The 20,233-nt window shown below is 43.7% G+C and overlaps 1 protein-coding gene across 8 annotated transcripts in view; it reads right to left on the bottom strand.

Annotated features, from left to right (window-relative positions):
• ARID1B (AT-rich interaction domain 1B) overlaps positions 1–20,233 on the bottom strand; it is a 441,225-nt gene that overhangs the window by 44,330 nt on the left and 376,662 nt on the right. For 5 of the 8 annotated variants that reach the window (XM_055267956.2, XM_055267947.2, XM_055267966.2 and 2 more), the window contains one exon: positions 18,076–18,403. In XM_055267956.2, coding sequence (XP_055123931.2) covers positions 18,076–18,403 — 328 coding nt within the window. Of the gene's footprint in view, positions 1–16,157; positions 16,287–18,075; positions 18,404–20,233 lie in introns of all 8 variants that reach the window. The other 3 variants (XM_055267976.2, XM_055267989.2, XM_063632612.1) reach the window with 1 other exon arrangement.

The following is a 20,233-nucleotide window of genomic DNA, read 5'->3' as shown; positions in this document are numbered from 1 at the left end:
CAGGTTATTATTTATATAGAGGAATATAAGCAAGAAAGGGGGAACTTGAAATAAGAACAGGAATTACAAAAGCAAGCAAAATTAACTTCTGACTATTAACACTACTTAGTATCCTCACATAAAAACCCAAAGGTTAAGAAATGAAAAACAAATGGGCAGTGTGGGAATGTTTTTTAAAAAAACTTCTTTGACCTAAATTTTCTGATATAATGAATATGGGAGAAAGCACTTCCAAAACTCTCCCCGACCCTACACTTTAACTTTGGTAATTAGGTTCTATTAAAAACATACCAATTTCCCTACATTAAAATGCCACAGTAGACATCAGACTTCCACTTCTTGTTTGTTGGGCTTTTTATGTTACAGAGGAGGATGGGCACTTAGATCAGCTGCACATGTCCCTAACATGCAGTCGCCCGTCCCCAGGGTGGTGCACACCTATGAGGCGGTCTTGGTGACTTCGTCTTGTTAGTTTTGTCTTACGCTCTGTCAGACTTCTCTTCACTCTTGCAAAGAGGTCAAGAGTATTCTCTGATTTGAAGCAGATAACTGTCACACAATGTCACTTCTCTGACTGTTGGTAATGAGATGGGGGAGAGGGGGAGAGATTTAAACTGCACAGTGGTGTAGAGATACCAGGGAAAATTACAATGCCCTAAAAACAAAACTGATAGCAAGGTGGCAAAAATGTCAAAAGAGTCCACCATTGTAGTCAAGCTTTTCTTACGTAAAGAGCATACCTTTAAAAAATTTTTCAGTTTTGGCTAGTCATGTTTAATCTTAGGAGTACAAGCTAGTTAGAGGGGTACAAATCCAAAGACACCCTGCCTATCTGTTCCAAATTAATTACAACCCCCTCCACCACCATTAAACTATCACTCGGTATAATAGTTGACATTTAAAATGAGATCCTTTAAAAGATTAACATAAATCTTATTTTTTTATTTTTGTTTTGTTTTTTTTTTTTGAGACAGAGTCTCGCTCTGTCGCCCGGGCTGGAGTGTAGTGGCGCAATCTCGGCTCACTGCAAGCTCCGCCTCCCGGGTTCACGCCATTCTCCTGCCTCAGCCTCCAAGTAGCTGGGACTACAGGCGCCCACCACCGCGCCCGGCTAATTTTTTGTATTTTTTAGTAGAGACGGGGTTTCACCGTGGTCTCGATCTCCTGACCTCGTGATCCGCCCGCCTCGGCCTCCCAAAGTTTTATTTTTATGTTTTTTGAGACAGGGTCTCATTCTGTCACCCAGGCTGAAGTGCAGTGGCGCAGTCTTGGCTCACTGCAACCTCTGCTTTTCCAGGCTCAAGCGACTCTCCCGCCTCACTCTCCCAACTAGTTGGAACTACAGGTGTGAGCCAACAGCATGCAGCTAATTTTTGTATTTTTGTAGAGACGGGGTTTTGCCATGTTGCCCAGGCCTGTCTCGAACTCCTGAGCTCAAAGCGATATGCCCACCCAAAGTGCTGGGATTACAGGTGTGAGCCACCATGTCTGGTCCATAAATCATTTAAAAAAATATATACTGTTCCTTTTGTGTACCTATTTTCAGTGGACTCAACTGAAAAATCTCTGTACAAAAAGTTCAAACATGGACCATCTGCAAAATCAAGCTATCAAAGGCATAACTGGTCTACTTTAAATATTAGACAAACTAGAGAAATTCTGTACGATCTAATGCTCCATGATGGCTTGGAAATAACATTGTTAGAAGCTGAATGATTCTTAGGTATGAGGGTGGCTCAGGGAGAAATGGGCGTTACTTTAGCCTGCAATTCTTAGCTTCCTGAGGGTCCACTTTGAATAACTGCAGACTGCTAAATCAGAATTAGAATACCCCTTGGAGTTCATTAAGAACAGATCTGAAATCATCTAACAGCTTCTGATTAACCTCTAGGTCATCACATACTCATGCACACAATTGCACAGTAGCTATAAACACATCCCTATATGGTTCAGGGCTTTACATCATCTTGCAGAGTGTTGGCATTAACTCAAGTACCTTAGAAGTATCCCTTCTGAGGTATTCTTCAAACAAGGGACAACTGAGCATTTAGGTAACTGCTTCCAAAGTGGCACCTGACGGGACTGCTCTCAGTGTCTTAGCAGACAATCACTGAAGAGCACCTTCACTTGTAGATGGTTATGTTTTCTGGAAGGCTACTTCCATGTCAGTGACTGCCTCCAAGTCACAGCCAATTCTGGCCCATTCTCCAAGATGCATTTTAGTGGCCACTGCTCTGTGATGGCTGTCCTGGTCATCCTTCCTGAAAGTAAGCCCTGCCTCTCCACTTAGCTTCATCTATGCCTTTTGTAGCACTGAGCTCTTTCTTTTGTATGTTAAAATAATTTATGCATGTCTTGGTTCTTCTAGGTACTGAAGCCTCCTGAGAGGAGGATCTGGGCCTAATTAATCCCTTGCACATGAGAGTTACTAAAAAAAAAAATAATAAAAATTAAATTGTTAAAGGGATGAATTACTACAGAACATTTTTATTCTTGTAAAAAGACATTACAAAGATGGTCGCCTTTTCAAGCTTCCGTTAAATTTCGTCTCATATATAGTGTAACTAACATGTATGAAACTAATGGTTCCTTGAGACATTTGTTTATACTAAGGTAAAAAGAATCAGAATAGAAAATCCAACAGGCAAATGACTGAATGAAGTAAACATCCAACCCTCATCTAGGATTTCTCCCCCAGGACAGCACTGTCCATCTTTAATCACCAGAAGATGATGAAGGCACACGCTACAGGTTTTAAGAAACACCTTTAAACTAACAATGACAAAGAAATAACAAAGACTTAAAGGTCCATGCCTTGGATGTCAGTTGCTGGTTATAACGGTCCTTAATCAAAGCACATCTGTAGTTTTAAAAGTTTGGTTAAAAAGCCAGGGGTCTTGACTCTGTCACTGGAGTTCTGGGAGCGCTGGTCCTTTGGATTTCAGTTTTTACAACTGAACAGGGAGGGGCTGGTAATGATAGTGACAGTAATTTATTAAGTATTTACCGCATGCCTGGTGCACATTCTAGGCATACACATTTAATGTTTTAGATTCCTGGAGGAAGGTAGGTGGAATTATGCTTATATATTAATAAAGGCAATAAAGATCAGAAAGGTTAAGTAACTTGCCTAAATTCACACAGCTAGTAAGTAGCAGAAATAGAATTCCCCAAACCTACTATCAGTGCGGTATACTACACTTCTTTCTCTATGGGACTCTAACACTGCTAACACTCAGTGAGACCAAGTGCCTGGCTCCTGGCAGCCTGCTGCACCACGCCTTTCCATCTGTCTGGTGTATGGACCTGCGGTTGTACAAAGATGACAAACCAGAGGGTGTAAACTCTCCGGGAGTCCTGGAATACAGGCTTCAGGGAGGTGGCCACAGTGAGGGGTAGTGTGAGACATGAATACAACAGCTCCCTGGACACCTGCTGCAGGCCTACCGGGCCTTCTGTGCAGGAAATGAGACCTCCCAGGAGCGCAGGCCACATGTGGCCAGGGCAAAGCAGCGGGTGCCTGTCTGGGTGGGGAGAGCCAGTATTTCACCATTGCAGAGGAAATCCTATTTGCTCTTGCTTGAGACACTACTGCCAAGAGTCTTGGTAATTTTGAACAAGCAACATGGGCTTGATACCAAAAGAAGGCTCGCACTGCACGCCACTGATTTTGGTTAGTGGAGACAGTGGGCTCTGTGGATGGACTCCTAAGATGGCTGCCGCCCTAACTAACCCAGCACTCCTGCTTAGCGTGGTGTTGCTAACCTAGGAGGAGTCTGTGGCTCACAACAAAAAGCTCCTTGTTTGGTGGGGCTGAAAATACAATGCCCGAGACCACAGCGACCTGGGTTCCGAGGTGACCTCAGCAGCAGCTGGGTCCTTCCCAGAGCAGCGCTCCCTGGCTGCTGAGCCCCTTCTGACCAACGCAACATTTGGGCGGCTCCAAATGAACTAGGAGTGTGAAGAAGTAAATCACTTGCTTTTTTCAAAAGCAACAAAACAAAAACAGCCAAAAACACGAATTGAAACGAGCAGAACATTTCCAACGTGAAATCCTACAGAAACCTAAGCTGTACCCGGAAAAGCAAAGTCTCCCCCGGGACCCTCGGCCTCTGGCTTCCAGGGGGCCTGCGGGCTTCATGTCTGTTACAAAGGACAGCTGTCCTGACTCTGCAGATGCCGAGTCCATGGCTGTAGAAATGACTGCCTAGGAACATCTCGGGGAGGGGGTAAGGAAACAAACATTTACAACAATTCAGTAGATGCACACTGTAGGGGTGACCCTGGTTGGGTGGTGCTGACCCCAGACCCCAGGATGCCGAGTGGCACTGCACTCGCCTGGGCCAGGGTTAGACCATAGACCCTCCTTCTCTTAAACGGCAATGTTCAAATTGGGGAGTTATTACTTAAACATGCTGACCTGAGGAATAACCAGAAGAACTTTATTTAAATCTGGTTGGGACCAGAGGTATTTGAGAACTGTCATTCTATAAGCAAAGCCAGGTTATTACAGGGAGAATAATTGAGAAAACGGGACCTGTGAGTTTTCCCTACAGCACTCCTCATTCCTGCCCTCGCGCTGCACATATACCCAAACAGCCTTTTTACTTTTTACTTTTATTCACTTTGGAGATTTCTCAAACATTACATACTCATATCCCAACAAAGGGCTGTCTTTGGGGAAAAAAGCCCAAAGCAAACATCAGTTTTCAAGCGACTATTTCCGATGGTTCAGTGTGAAAACAGAGAGGAATTATCGCTTCCCACTACAGTTTGCTTTCAGCAGTTAAAAATATTAGTATGAAATTTCATGCAGTACCCACATCTTTCTAAATATCTGGCTTTAAAGTCAACTACATTAAAATTTAAAATAATTTTGAAGCTTTAGAGAAGAATATTTAGGCCTTATCATCTTAGCAATCAACACTGTATTTTCTCAACAGTGACAGACGGTGAAGTGTGAGGTTATCTTTAAAATGAATGGGTTTCTGACACAGTTCTTTGGAGAAGGGTAGGGACAGACAGAAGAAATGGAGACCCTGTGAGTGAAGCCACTTTAAAGTCCCATCCCAGTGGCAGACACGGGGGAAGCTCCAGCACATCCACTGCAAATACCACCCTTGAGTTATGTTCGGAATGAGCATCACGCAGTGCACGCTTTATTGGGAAAATGAGTGTGAGTGCCAGGTGTACATAACTTTATACGGACTGTCACTGTAGATGTAGCTGGGTTATGAAGCCAGAAAAGATTGCTTACTGACAAAATAAACTTGGCTAACACTAAAATTTGGGGCACTTTATCACTTAAACCCAATAGTCATCAGAACCAGGACTCAAAACCTTGAAAAGCTCCAATTCCGGCAGTTTATTTCTAAATGTGTTACTTTATTCCTTTGGAGAGGATCCAATTGCGTACATAACATTACACAGGATGCCCTATTTAAAATGTTTTATAAACACAAACTCTTCTCACACATGTATCTAGCATCACTGGTGAAACAGATTTTCAACTCGAATTACATGGTGACACTTTCAAAGCAGTATTGAGAAGGAGAAACTCAGTTGAGATTATTTTAAATTTAATATTTTAAGAGGGAAAACCGCTATGTGCCCCACCCCCCGCCAAAAAAAAAAAAAAAAAACATCAAAACAGAAAATAAGACTGTCAAGCCCTGGTCAATTTTTGGTGTGGCTAATCCATCAGCAACAACAACTGTATTAGCAATTCTGGTGGCAAAATAATGTAATTTCAACAAGCCAGTGGCTCTGGCTAGGAATCAATCCTGTGGCAGTAAAGTGGCATTTGTCTCATTAGACAAAAGACAAAGAATAGAAGTGCCTTTATTTAAAAATGTAGATTCCTGTAAAAATATATAACCATATGCTACTAAAAAAACAGATTCTACCCCTTTTGCTCAGGGAGACATGCTAGAAGTAATGAAAATTAATCAGAAATACCTACTGCTTAGTTGACAGTTATAATCATTTGTCCAAGATGAGTGTTTTAGGATAAGTATGGGAGAGGAATGAGCACAACAGCGGGCCAAGACTAAAAACAAACACAACCAAAGTCAAACAACCAGGGCAGCGAGTGTGAAGCTGCGACCACATGCGTGGCTTGGAGAGGTCTGTGTGTTATGTGAGCTCACAGGAAGGCGAGCACAGAAAAAGGTCCCAAGGAAGGGATGACGTCCCCTCCATCTCTCAGATCTGAGGGATCAATCCACTGGAATTAACCAGGTGAGGAGAAGAGAAAAGAGAAACAGCAAATTCAAGGGCCCTGGGGCACCCAGGAGCCTCTCTCCAGAAGAAAATATGGTAGAGCAAAATAAGAAGTGAGAGTGGTGGGGGGCCAGGCTTACGGTTCTCTGGGTTTGGTCTTTATCCTAAGAGAAACAGGAAGACACCTGGGGTTTTTAAGCAGGAGCAATGGCATTAAAATATGTTTATTTTAAAGACACTGTTCTCTGACCGAGCTGGGAAGAACACATCGGAGGCAAGAACGAATGTGGGGCTGACCGTTACGAGACTGTTACCACAACCCAAAGAAGAGATGATGGCGCCTTGGAACAGGTGGTAGAGCACAATAGAGAGAGTTGAGCAATATCGTGGAGGTGAAACGGACAGGATTTGGTGATGAATTAGGTCCTCTGGGGAAAAGAAAAGTTGTGCCTAGCTGTCTCCTAGGTGTCCAGCTTGTGCGATGGGCAGATAATGGAGCAGTCACTGAAATAAAGAACATCAGGGGAAAGCGTGGGCTTAGTTTTGGACATGTGGACAGGGTTTGGCTTTGGACAGGCCTCTGAGCACCTAGTGTCACACAGGCAGGTGGACTCTGAGGTCAGGAAGCAGAGGTTTGGGGTCATCTTTCCTCCCTATGTAGGAACCCCCTATATAAGACTTTGTGAGTCTTGTCTAAGTCTTCCTCCACTGGCGAATGTGACCTGTTTTCAAGGCAGCCTGTTCACTCAAAGAAAGCTTCCACGTATTCAATGCTAGCAGACAAGCTGGAGCAGCTACCACTTATCTTCCAGCTCCCTGTTAATAACTCCCCAAACCCTTTGGTGGCTTATATGTTTACATTTGATTTTCTTCCTTTAAGAATGGGCAAAGAAGAATATTGTTTTGCAACAGCTTTATGAAAGAGAACTTCTAAGTAAAGGAACAGTAGTTAACTTTGTCACCATACTCTCAAGAATAATCTTTTCAGTGGCTACGCCTTAGCTCTTCAGAATAGAACTTCTCCCTGGCACGTCTTTGCCTGGGCCTTTAAAATGTGGCACTGCCTACAGGGCCTCTTGTTTTCAAAGCATTTCTCCTGATTGTCTCCACATTTCTCCAAAGAACTGTATTTTTCACTCCTGCATCTTGGCGAAGCTCTTCTTGCTAAGCACTAAGGAATACTGCATATTCCAGTCTGGATTTCTTAAAAGCCTCTAACATCAGAAACATTTTTCCCTTTTGTTCATACTTCACACAGACTTCTCAGAGGGTTCCGACCTGTTACCAGCTCTGCTCCTGGCACTCTCTGCTGAAACGGCACCTGTTGTGCAATTTCAAGATTCAGCTCTTTCCTTTTTGCTTCAATGCAAGTAACCAGTTTTAGTTGTTCCTAAAGCAGCTCACTGATCTTCATCTTTTCTCTCAAAGCAACCAGGAGAACAAATAGAGCTCAAGGGTTCTGAGACGAGAGGTCTCCTTGTCAGGGTGTGAAGAAAATGCAAACACAGTGTTGTCTGGCTGCTTGAATTTTAGCAACTGATAACTAAGGAAGTTCTCTTCATCCTCAAAGTTGACTTTGGTTTGTTAAGCCCATTGTTCTGCTACTACGAACTCTTTCCTGGCAACCATACAAAAATGAACCTCAATACTGTGAAGGCATTTGGTTCAGAGATTCTGATTTCAGCTTTTCCCTGCTGATCCCCAGCACACGGGCTGCCTCAAGTGAACAGTGTGGATGAGAGCCACAGTGGGTAGCAGTGGGTCCCAAATCCTGTCTTTTCCCTGCAATGGATGACTCTCCAGAACTTTGGGGGTTTGGTATCATGTCGCATCCCACTGACCTCTGAGAAGACGTAAATGGCACAGTTCCCTGGTCTGGTGAAGCTAGATCCATACAGCATGAAAGAAACATTAGCTGCCATGGATGTCACCCACAGAGAGAAAGTGTCACCTCTACTGCATTCTACTTAAGGATCTTTACTTAAAAAGTTTATCTTGAGATCATAGTACCATTAGGAAAAGATCTCAGCTATTTCCAAGGAGGGCTATTACTTCTCAGTGCTAGGAATAGCCACGTCCTTTATTCCAGGGCATCCCTTTCCAAGGTCACAAGGTGTAAAGGAGAGTGAACTGCTAATCCCAAAGTGGCTTAGCCGCCGAGGAGCCACAGGAGCAGAGTGGAGGGAGCAGGTCTCTTAGAGGTCTGAAGCCACACAGCCTCAGACACAGAGAGCTTATCAGCCCGACAATACTCGGAGTAGGTAACAATCCCTGATGGACGAACCTGAGTTTTAGGAGTGCGAGGGTGAAGCATACATCTATCTTACATGCGTTCTATCTACCCCTCATGCCTTAATGGGCTTGTCAGTGGGCTTAAGAAAATTCATCTGGGTCCTGAGTTCTCCATCCTATATTACTGTGTCACAGCAATATTGTGTAGAAACCCCTAATAAAAAATGCACTTGTCCAGGATACAGAAAAACAGTAATTTCTGATCTTTAAAAAATCCTCCTAAAAATTCTTGGAGATTTCCTGAGTTAACGGTGGCCTGGGCCACAAAGTGACTTAGTTTGGTAAAGCCAAACATTGTTCAGTTAGGGTTAAAATGTAGGCAAGGCTTGCAAGTTGAGCAAAGCTATAGTTCTTTATGTCCTCACCAGCCACTCTGCGCAGGACAGGATTCAGACAGGTTCTTACCTGGCAGGAATTTTAACAATTGAAAGTAATCCAGTACGAGTTAACTATTAAAACAAGGGCCACAATCTTACAGGTTTCTGTCTGTGCGTTTTTTGTTATTATTATTATTTTTTAAGAGACAGGGTCTCACTGTTTTACTCCAGGCCAGAGTGCACTGGCACGATCCCACAACCTTGAACTTCTGGGCTCAAGTGATCCTCCCACCTCAGCCTCCTGAGTACCTGGAACTAGAGGTGTGCGCTGCCATGCCTAGCTCACTGTTTTCCACTTTTTGTAGAGACTGGCTCACTACATTGCCCAGGCTGCTTGTGAACTCCTGGCCTCAAGCAATTCTCTTACCTTGGCAGCCCAAAGTACTGGGATTACGGGCGTGAGCCACTGTGAGCATCCTGTTTGGTTTTTTAAATCTATATAATGGCAGAAACGGAGTTCAAAATAAGAATGAAGACCAAGATTAAGAGGAATCTTAGCATCTTAGTGAGTTGCTTCTCATACTCCTTACTGTTACTAAGATGCCCTGTGACCCATGACACTTTCCAAACCCCAAGCTGCAATATACTAAGACACAGTCATAGCCTCTTCACCACTCACAAACTTCCTGCTGCCTTCAGCCCAAAACACTGTTGAGGTTATCAGATTTCAGGGCTGAGAAAAATTCACCACCTGCTGGTCATCGGCCTGACACCTGGCAGGTTGGCATCACTCACCATTGCCACTCCTGTTACACACATGTAATTCCAAAGATCCCCGCCTTTCGTAACTCAGAACCGCGGGGGGTTGCTGGGCTGTGCTGCTAATGACGCCTAGTGATGGGTGCGCTCTAATGCTGGTTCTCGCTGTGGCGATCCCAGGACATCTGGTGTGAGAGTGTGCATCTATGGGGGCAGGATGTTAACAGAGCCATGGAGCTGGAAGTGAAGACAGGTGGCATAGACAGTAGTGCGCGAGTCACTGTGAGCCATCTCCGAGTGAGCACAGCCGCCAGCTGTGAGAGGGCCAGACCCAGACCCGGAGAGGGGAAAGTCCGAATGAAGAGGGCAGGCTAGGTGTGGTGGGGAACTAAGTATTTCAGAGGATGAGGAGGATACTGAGGTCTGAGAGGAAGCAAAACGGCAGAAATCAAGACAAAGCATTTAGGGAGACACACTCTGCCACGATCGGCAGATCGCCAGAGCCTGAGTCAGGGTCAGGTCGGCGTAGACTCGAGCTTCTGATGCCACACAGTGCTTCCAGTGCAAGCCCCGTGTGCTCCTCCCGCGATGTCCCTCAGGAAGGCCGCATAAGGAAGAAGTATCCGGAGCGCACCTCCCAAACTCCCCCTCCACGCTGCCTCCATGCTCTAGAGTGGCGGTTATCTCTGAGGCCCCCCTCAGACCTGAGGTGGCTTCTACACCAGAACCACCAGAGGATTTTGGAGTTGAGGCTCCCACGCCTTGGCCCCATGGCTGGGTGAGGGTGTACAGTGGCTGTCGAAAATCTCTGGGTGATGCTCACGAGTGGCTTGGGGCACCTCCTGGTCTCTGGTCCCTCCCAGGTCTGCTGCACAGTTCATGCTGTGATTCCTTGGCTCTCATTAAAATTAAAAAAGAAATCTCCGATCCTTTTAGAATTAGTGTTTTACTACTTTTTGATTTGATGATTTATAAATGCACTTTATGGCTTCCATAATAGTTCTGTAATTCTAAAAGTTTTAATTGAAATAATAATCTTTAAATACTAACATAATAACATTCACTCAAATTCTAAATTTTGAAGAGAAAAAAGGGGCTAAAAATTAAAGCGTAGTATTTAGATGATAATGCAAAGGCTTACATTTAATTGCGGAAATAAAAACTCTGTTTAAGCCTTTGAAATCTTTTCTCTTTGTCTTTCAATAACATGACTTTTCAAATCATAGCTATTATGTTAAAACCTAATTGTCCAAAATCCAAAGGGCTGGATTCTTGGTTAATACAAATCACTTACTGCTCTTTAGCACATGGACCCCACTGTAACTGGGGCTTGACACATTTTGAAGTTTTTTGCCCCTTCTCTTTGACATTTTAATGCACTATCTCCATTAACGTATTTCCACATCAGCAGCTCTTCGTCCATCAGCAGAATTGCATCATACTGGCTTCAGAGGAAAATAACACAGAAAAAGTGCCTTGCTGGCAAATGGCAACACAGGATGTGAATTATAGATACACCTCAATAAAGAACAGTAGAAGGTGTGTCTATGTGGGGTGCACATGAGGCACAGTACAGGCCACTGTATATCCAACAAGCCAGTCCAATTCATTTGCATTTGTAAATAGACCCAGCTTCTTCCAAGCAGAGGAAGGCAGCTAGTCACATTCTCTCACAAAACATTCAGCTCCTCCAACAGCAATACGGTGGGGTTACTACTGATCTAGCTACCTTATGGAATTTATTCACCCTGTTAATGAGTGGCTAAGATTTAAAAATAATCTTAACTAAAGTTCCCAATTTCTTAATTGACTCAACACAAAACACTTGAAAGCTTATTTCAGTGACCCTAGTTTTTGATATGATGTAGTATTAAAATGCAGGTCTATAGAATTATATTTGTGATATTCAGTATTAAAACTTCCCTTCTAGTCAAGAGTAACAAGACTTTTCAAATTAATTCATTTTACCCTTTTTTTATTTTTATTTTTTGAAATTAAGAAGTCTGAGACTTCTCCTTCTTCTGATGCTCAGTTAGTCCACCAAGGACTCTCTCAGGGACAGCAAAGGGAACAGTAGCACTTATACCAGCATCATGTAGGTGTGCACCTTTATCCGTGTCAATATCACTACCTTCCCACTCTGCTCCCCCACAACTCGCAATTCGTACTTCAACAGCCCCACTCCAGTCCCAACAATGTTAAATGTCAAAGCAGTGTTGGTAAAAGGCTCAAACGGTGAAAAGGACAGAAACTCAAACCTGCCCTTGTGCCAGCAAGTAACTGTTACTTATCTCACAAGCCGCTTGGCTCTGGAAACAATCTAACTCGAGCTGCACATGGAGTCTACACGGGAATGTGCAAAGCATGCATTTCCTTTTAGGTGCAGCAGAGGTAACGAAATTCAGATAAGAGAAAAAAATCCAGATTTCAATGCAAGAGGTGGAAGATCCACTAAGATACTCATTACTATTTGGTTTCTAGTAGCAGGATTGCCTTTAGATATGATGGAGAACAAAAATGAAGAGGTGTTTTGCAACAAAACAAAACAAAAAAGTAGAAAGAAGAGCAACAGGCTGGGCACAGTGGCTCATGCCTGTAATCCCAGCACTTTGGGAGGCCGAGACAGGTGGATCACAAGGTCAAGAGATCAAGGCCATCCTGGCCAACATGGTGAAACCCCGTCTCCACTAAAAAAATACAAAAATTATCCAGGCATGGTGGCAGGCGCCTGTAGTCCCAGCTACTCAGGAGGCTGAGGCAGGAGAATCACCTGAACCAGGAGGCAGAGGTTGCAGTGAGCCGATACTGTGCCACTGCACTCCAGCCTGGCGACACAGCGAGACTGCATCTCAAAAAAAAAAGCAGAATAACAACAGGACCAGGTGACAGGGACCCTGCTCCTGACTCAATGATCCTGAGTGGGTGACCCTGTAGGGCTTTGTTGACTCCACCACAAAATCAAGAAACAGAGGCTGGGTAACGTCTAAAACCTTCCCAGTTCTGAGATCCGATCATTCTATAACTGAAACTCTGTGTCCTTACGGAACCTCTTCTTATGAACATAGTATTATCTTAAAGATCCCTGCCAGAATTTTGACACAAACAATCTCAAGTCACTCAAGACTTGATCAAAATTTATATATGTGAGGTGCTAGGGTAGCACGCCTTAAGGAATTAAAATCTGTTTGTCCCTCTACCCCGGCTTAAAGATCTAGGGCTTGTGAGATCTTCTGTAAATTCCGTGAAATCATGCTTCCTCCTAGAGCTCATTTCCAAGAAAAAATTCTGGATAATGCTGAAATTTCCAAATCCACACATCAGTTGTATTTTGAAGTGCTGTCAATTGCTGGACATCACCAGGTACCATCTAGGACTAATAAAAGGATATTAAGGCACACGGAATAACTGGGGGAAAGTTATTCTACCTGTGCACATCTGCACACACAGGCTTTAAACATAATGGATTCAGTCATTTAAAAAATGTTACAAGGTCAGGAGTGGTGGCTCACGCTTCTAATCCCAGCACTTTGGGAGGCTGAGAAGAGAGGATTGCTTGAGGCTAGGAGTTCATGACCAGCCTGGGCAACATAGTGAGAATCTGTCTCTACAAAAAAGTAAAGATAAAATCAGCCAGGTATGGTGGCACGTGCCTGTAGTCCCAACTACTTGGGAGGCTGAGGTGGGAGAACTGCTTGAGCCCAGGAATTTGAGGTTGTGGAGAGCTGTATTAAAGCCTGTGTTTAGCCTGGGATCCACAGCTATGCTCTTTAGGAAGCGGTAGGCCACAGTTCTTCCTAAGCTTCTGGCAAACTTTGGCTCACCTATGCTCAGGTAATGGCTCAGAATCCTCCAAAATGATGCTACAGAGAGCCATGAGAATTGATCTACAGATGGATGCAACTTATTTGCCATTCCTGAAGCAGGCTTTTAGTAAGATCAGCTAGTATTTCCAACTCTCTGTTTCTTATATCTTCAAAAGTAAATTCCTTAACTAGCAATGCTTTAAAACTGTACATAACAATGCATTTTCAGATAAAAAGTGTATCAGTGTGTAGAAGGAGAAGGGTTCTGTACAGATATTACTTATAAACCATTAACTTCAAATGACTGGATATTACTGCACAGTGAATCTAGTACCTGAACAAGAAGATTCACCAGATTCTATTGTAAATCCTCTGATGATCAAAATGAGGAATTTACTCAAAAGGTGAAAAAGAAAAAAAATTAATCTGTTTCTTAATTTATTCAATGCAGCAGATCAATTTTACCTTCATACTGTCACTCTCAAAGAAATTGGTAAAACAGCTTCTAACCAGTTAAACTTGCATGTTTTTTCTCTCTACTATCTTATATTTGACCAGCTGAGAAAATCTGAAGCATAATTGCCCCAATCCTTCATTTTTACAACGAGCATTCTGTTATTGTCTAATTGCAGACACACACTCACTCACGTTCCACCTTCATCATTAATTTGTCCTTTTCAGATTCTTCCATGGGCTCTAGGTCCTTTGGGATTGTGTCTTGAGAAAGAAGTCATTCTGACAAGCTCTGTGAATCCCACACTATGCCATTTCTTCCTTTTCCAAAGAGAAACTAACATTTAGCAAACTAGCTTTTCTAATCGCCAGCCTAACTTCAACCTAACAGAGCCATCAATGGCGGAACAAAAACCAAAGCAAAACCACGAGTTTGCTGCAACGAGCTGTTAAATAAGCAAAAGCATGTTGAAAATCAGATTTCTCAACCCAGAGCACTAAAACATGTCATACACATGTTTTCTCAGATTCAAGCTTTTGCTTTTAAAAAAGGCACAACACAGGTTATGTGTATTGCGAAGTGAACAGAAGGAAGGTTTAAAATAGAAATAAAACTTAACTTTTCTTTTTTTAGAAAGAATAGTGTAGACATAAAAGTTAAAATTCACAGCTAACAGTCACGGGGCTATGAATATGAGCCCTTGCCAAGTGTGCTTTATAAGATTTACATAGAATAACGCCAACATTTTTCTTTTTCTTATTTTTAATTAAGGAGGAGGTGTTGTACTCCAAGGAAGCTATCTGGATGCTGCTGGCTGAAATACAGATTTGATCTCCTCGTGCTGGTTAGCTAACATCGATTTTCTGCCCCAGTGGAAGAGATTTCACTCTGATGCATGCCATTTAAATTCATTTTACACAGCTGCTTAATGTGGCTTGGCAAGGCACAGCCAAACTAGCTTTGTGGGTCTAAAGAGGCCTCCGGAGTTGGTAAAAGGACAGATCCTATGGATTAGCTGCAGATGATGAATGCTTGCTTCCTCAGACTGTTATCTTCCTACTGACTCATGAATTGACCTTGAAGGTACCACAAGAAAGTAACAAAGAGGAAAAGACAATTTCCCAAGAATAAGCATGTTTACCTCATTCTATATTTGTTATTTCACTTTGGGGATGATGTTTACAGAATTCTATATTTGTTGGTCCACATTTAGGGCCATGTTTACAGACTTTAGAACTCTCGATTCCAAAATTATCTTTTGTTCTGTCTAAATAAATGTAAACTGAATATAAAACTACTAAAAAGCCCTGTCAGGCATTCATAACCAGTAGTGAAAGCACAGTTCTGTAAGTTTACTGTTTAAACAAAGCTAGGTGATAGTTCCCTGTTGGATTTTAACCAAAGATGAGGCATGTCTCCACTAAAACTACCAAACATGATTAAGTCTGCCCAGGATGATAGCAATATTTTTTTTTTTGCTTAGTAATTCACTCAATAATAATAGACTTTAAGAGCATTTACTAACCTTAACATGGTGACAGAAACTGATATTACATAGTTTTGTAGTAGGAAAGAAGAGATACTTTTTGTTGCTGTATGTAATTCCTGTGTTGAAATTGAGAATAATAAGGCAACACTGTGTTTAGAGAGAAAATTATCTGTTGGATTATTTTGTTGTATTTTCCTGGTGACTTCAATATTCTAATACTCGCTGGAGAAGAAAATAATAGAAGTCTTTGGCACAGACATTTGCTTGGTGGTGATACAGTGAAACCCCTCCTAAGTGCTATGAATAGCCTGTGTCAGCTCAACTGCAGTGAGTCTCTTGTCAAATGAGATGCTGTGCTCTTAATTTGGGGGTGGGTATGGCAGCCGCTCACTGTAGTAGCAGGAATGATAATACAGTCATGAGAACAGCGCTGCACAACACAGGTTCCTAGACAAAACAACGACAACAATGGGGGAAATGACGCCAGAGTTGGTGACTTCATGTCTTCGACACAGATCAAAGTTTCTATTTCCCTCTCAGGCATGAAGGAAAGCAGCCATGCCGAAAGCCATGCACAGACAGGGCCTGAGGACGCATGCGGGTTTCCACCAAACGGCCACAGTACTGTTAATACGAAAGGGAAACGAAACAAACACACCAACAAAAATGGACGGAAGGACAACCCCCTCGGAGATGGATTTCCTGTTAGATGTTTTGCTTTCTTGGTTTGGGTGTTCCTTTCGTGCCATCTGGCACGATCGTTAACAGTTTCAGAGAAAACGCCCAGGTCCCGCAGCAAGTCGGGGTGTGTTGCTACCTACCCGTACTGGTCAGGCTGGTGCACCATGGGAGCCTGAGAGTTGCCATAGTTGGGGTGCTGGGAAGAAAACATGGGGCGTCCGCCAGCCCCAGACTGGCTGGGATAAGCAGGCGACCTAATGTATGGTGGCCTAAAGTGGAACAGAAGAACAGCTTCTTGGGATTTGTTCTGATGCACAAGCATGAAGCCCTGTATATCTGTCACCCCCACACGTAGGTGCGGGGCTTACAGACCATGGAGGCAAGCTGACATACCCTGCATCCTGCTGCTGCCTGAGGGGCGGGGGGTACAGAAAATGCCTCTAACAAAAGGGTGGGGACAGGCAGAGAAAAGTAAGGTTCTTAATTCTAATCTCCATTTACCATTTTAAAGTATAGCTTTGATTTTGACTTTGGTAAAAGCAAACAAGAAGATATACAGCCCCCACTTAAACTCCTGGTGAGCTAAAATGGGCAGCAAGTTGAAGGCAAGGCTTTGGAATGGTCTACACATTAGAAACAGAAAATGGCAATGCATGGATGTGTATTTATATATTGATTACTACAGGATGATATAAACACTGACTCAGAAAGGGGGCACACATGGCTTTGTAACCCCACAAAATCATGCCTGGCTCTCTGTGGCTATCTTCTGAGGTCCCTCCCAAAGGCTGCGTGCCAAATGCAATCAAATACTTTCTACTTAAAAAAAAGAAAATAACTTGTGCTTTATGAGTTCCAACAATGGACAATTCATTTAAACTTGAATTAGAACTTCAATTTGAACAGCCAAACCAGTTTTCACAGACAGGTTTACAAAAACATTCCCTGAAGCCTGTGCAGGTTCGGCAGAGGGCTAGACTGCTGGAGTTCAGAAGATTTTAAGTAATTGTAATGTGGAGACAGAAAGAAAGATAATGATTGATTTTCATTTTATTTCCTCAAGGGAAATTTATTATCATTTGGAGAAAACAATAAGACTGGAGGGGTCCCACATTCCCCAGATAGCAGCTTCAGAGGAAAAGTAACAAAAGACACATTTAAAAACACACGCACACACATGCACACACGCACACACACTTTAGCTTTTGCTTCCCTTTGACAAAAATCGGAATCTTCTACCTTTGCTTCTGAAGATACCATTAAGATACACATCTTTCAAAGTACTTTGCTTTAAAACATATTTACATGTGCTTTGAAAACATATTCACCTTTGCCTTATAAATTTTTAATTACGTTATTTTTATCCAGGTCAAGTATTTACTTCAAAATTAATTTTTAAGTCGGGATTAAAAATGAGTAAGTAATTGTAGTCAGAGCCTTTTATCAACTCAAACTTTCTAAAATATTATATTTGCTTTTCAAACCACATTTTGGTTTGGAGAGATAAATATGCCTGGAAAAATAAAATATAACATAAGAATGTCAAGTATATAAATCTCACACATATACGTTTAGACAAACACACAATACATGTATGTATACATACAAAATTCGTATTTTATGAAGATTCTTGTGGTAGGGTGAAAAAAAGGTGGGGAGTGTGTTTCCTTTTCAGTGTTTTAGATTTTAAATCGTTCCTAAGCTTTAGTATTTCCTGCTTAAAAGTCACTGCTTCAATTGGTACCATGCAGACACTTCCCTGTGCAACCAGATCTGGTTTGCTGCTGCAATGACTATTCACAGGCATTTCAAATCACCTCCCACGACTGATGTGCCCACCGCTCACATTCCTTCCTCATGTATCATAAAACATGGTTTGTCACTTAGTTCTCTGACCTTGATGCTGCAGAATATATTTAACACAAAAAGAATGGCCAAGCACAGTGACATTCTACTGCTCTGTGTGACCCCAGGGAACAATGCAGCTATGTGCGCAGTCACGTGGTCACGCGTAGACACACAGCGTACCTGCCCGGGGCGTGCTCCTGGGTGGCGTACCTGCTTTGTGCTGAGTTCGCAGCAGCCTGCATCACTGCTGCAGCTGCCTCCTGTGCCTTACGGTTCACAGTTGGCATTGGCGGCCCCATTCCTGGCCCTCCCTGCTGAGACATGCCAGGAGAACTGGGGGTCATGCTGCTCATATTTCCAGGAAATGGTCTGTTCTGCATCCCAGCTGATGGCATTCGTCCCAGGGGCACAGCACCACATGGCTGGCTTGGCCCTTGTCCATGCATCTGGTTGTTGGCACTGATACCCATACCGGGCCCTGGGCCGCTGTAGCTTGCACTGGGCACCCCACTATACGCTGGGGGTCTGGAGTAGTTACCTAAACAAAAAGCAAACACAAAGTAAAGCCTTTTATTTAAACTTGTGACAACATTCACTGGAAATACTTTTTGTCCAACAATGCGGTCAGCACGGAGTATTAGTCATGACCCTTATAGGCCCTTCCTGTTGGTGCTGGTGCAGCTGCCAGTCTCAAACATGCTCTCTCTGCACACTCCCAGGCCCTCAGACAGTGACTCAAATACAGACAGCCCCAGAGGACCACCGCACTGATGAAGAGAAATTCAGGGTGGTCGTAAAAAGAAACAAACAAAAAACAAAAACAAACCCTATGAATAGGCAAGGGACACCGAGCGCTGCCTCAATCCATTCAACACCACATATTCTTGTATTTTAACCAAAATGGTGAGCACCATTCGGAAATCACACCACTAGATCACTGCTACCTTCAACAGTCATGTGAAAGGGCTCAAAAAGACAACGTCGAAGACGACATGCACATATGGTTAAAATCATCCTTTAAAACCCCACAGGAAGGTGTCACGCAGGAACCTGACATGAGCCCCAGTTTTCCTGTAAGTTGGGAATAACTTTTTTCTTTCTTTCTTTTTTTGCTCGAGTACCAGATCGAGCAGCTGGTTTGTGCTGGCTGCCACATCTCGGAAAACTGTCCCAGCACAAGCAAGGCAGCAGGAGAGCTGGAGGGCAGGGTCGAAGGCGGGGGTGAGGGTGGGCGGGCAAGGCCGGAGGCGGGGGTGAGGGTGGGCGGGCAAGGCCGGAGGCGGGGGTGAGGGCTGGCGGGCAAGGCTGGAGGTGGGAGGGGGGGTGGGGGGTGGGGAGAGGGAGTGAGGGCTGGCGGGCAGGGCCTGAGGGAGGGGTGAGGGCTGGCGGGCAAGGCTGGAGGTGGGGGGGGTGCGTGGGGGTTGGGGAGAGGGAGTGAGGGATGGTGGGCAGGGCCGAAGGCAGGGGTGAGGGCTGGCAGGCAGGGCCCGAGGCAGGGGTGAGGGATGGAGGGCAGGGCTGGAGGCAGGGGTGAGGGATGGAGGGCAGGGCCAGAGGCGGGGGTGAGGGATGGCAGTTGTTTTCCCTTTCCTTTCACACGTTTTGACTGTGTGTAGATAAATTCAAGTAAATCAAAGGTACACATGATACTACTTCAATCATAATAGCTGCTGAACCACAGTGTGTGCTGGGCACCTGGTTAAGTGCTTTGCACCAATGAATTCGTTCATTTCTTCCGAGAACCACATGAAATATAGATACCCCAGGACTCTATTTATAAATGAGAAAAGTCAAGAGCTAGAAGATTAGGACTGAAGCTCAAGCAAACTGACTCGGGGACCCATGTATTTGACCAATAAAACATGCTGCCTCCTGATAAATGAATGTTGAAATTACATAAATGTAGAAGACAAGTGTGTGTGGAATATGGATTAGTGTTTCCCAATCAGTCCTTACTACTTTTTGGAAGCCTTTCTCCATCCATGTAACATAACTAACTATACACTTACTATATGCCAGAAGCTGTTCTAGGCACAGGCGACGTAAAGCTAAATACAATCCAATTCCTGCACTTGAGAAGCTCACAATCTACATGGGTACGTGTGTGTGTGTGCATGCACGCGCACGTATGGGTATGCATGTGCGTGTGTGCAGTAAAGCAGCAAGGGTGAAAACAAGAAAAAGAATAAAAGCAAAACAAAAAAAGCATGCAATGTGAAAAGTGCAAGAGAGAAGGGAGAGTGAGTCTGATGGGGGCTGAGGGCTTGAGGGTCCCCTTGGTGGGGGTTGGTGGAGAGTCCTCTGAATGAGCACTTCTGGAGCTGAACTCTTAGGGGCTGGCTTCAGGGGCTGGGAGAGCCTGCAGCTG

The sequence above is a fragment of the Symphalangus syndactylus genome, chromosome 2 (genome assembly GCF_028878055.3).
Source record: "Symphalangus syndactylus isolate Jambi chromosome 2, NHGRI_mSymSyn1-v2.1_pri, whole genome shotgun sequence".
Taxonomy (NCBI): Eukaryota; Metazoa; Chordata; class Mammalia; order Primates; family Hylobatidae; genus Symphalangus; species Symphalangus syndactylus.
This window is presented reverse-complemented; position numbering and strand designations above follow the sequence as displayed.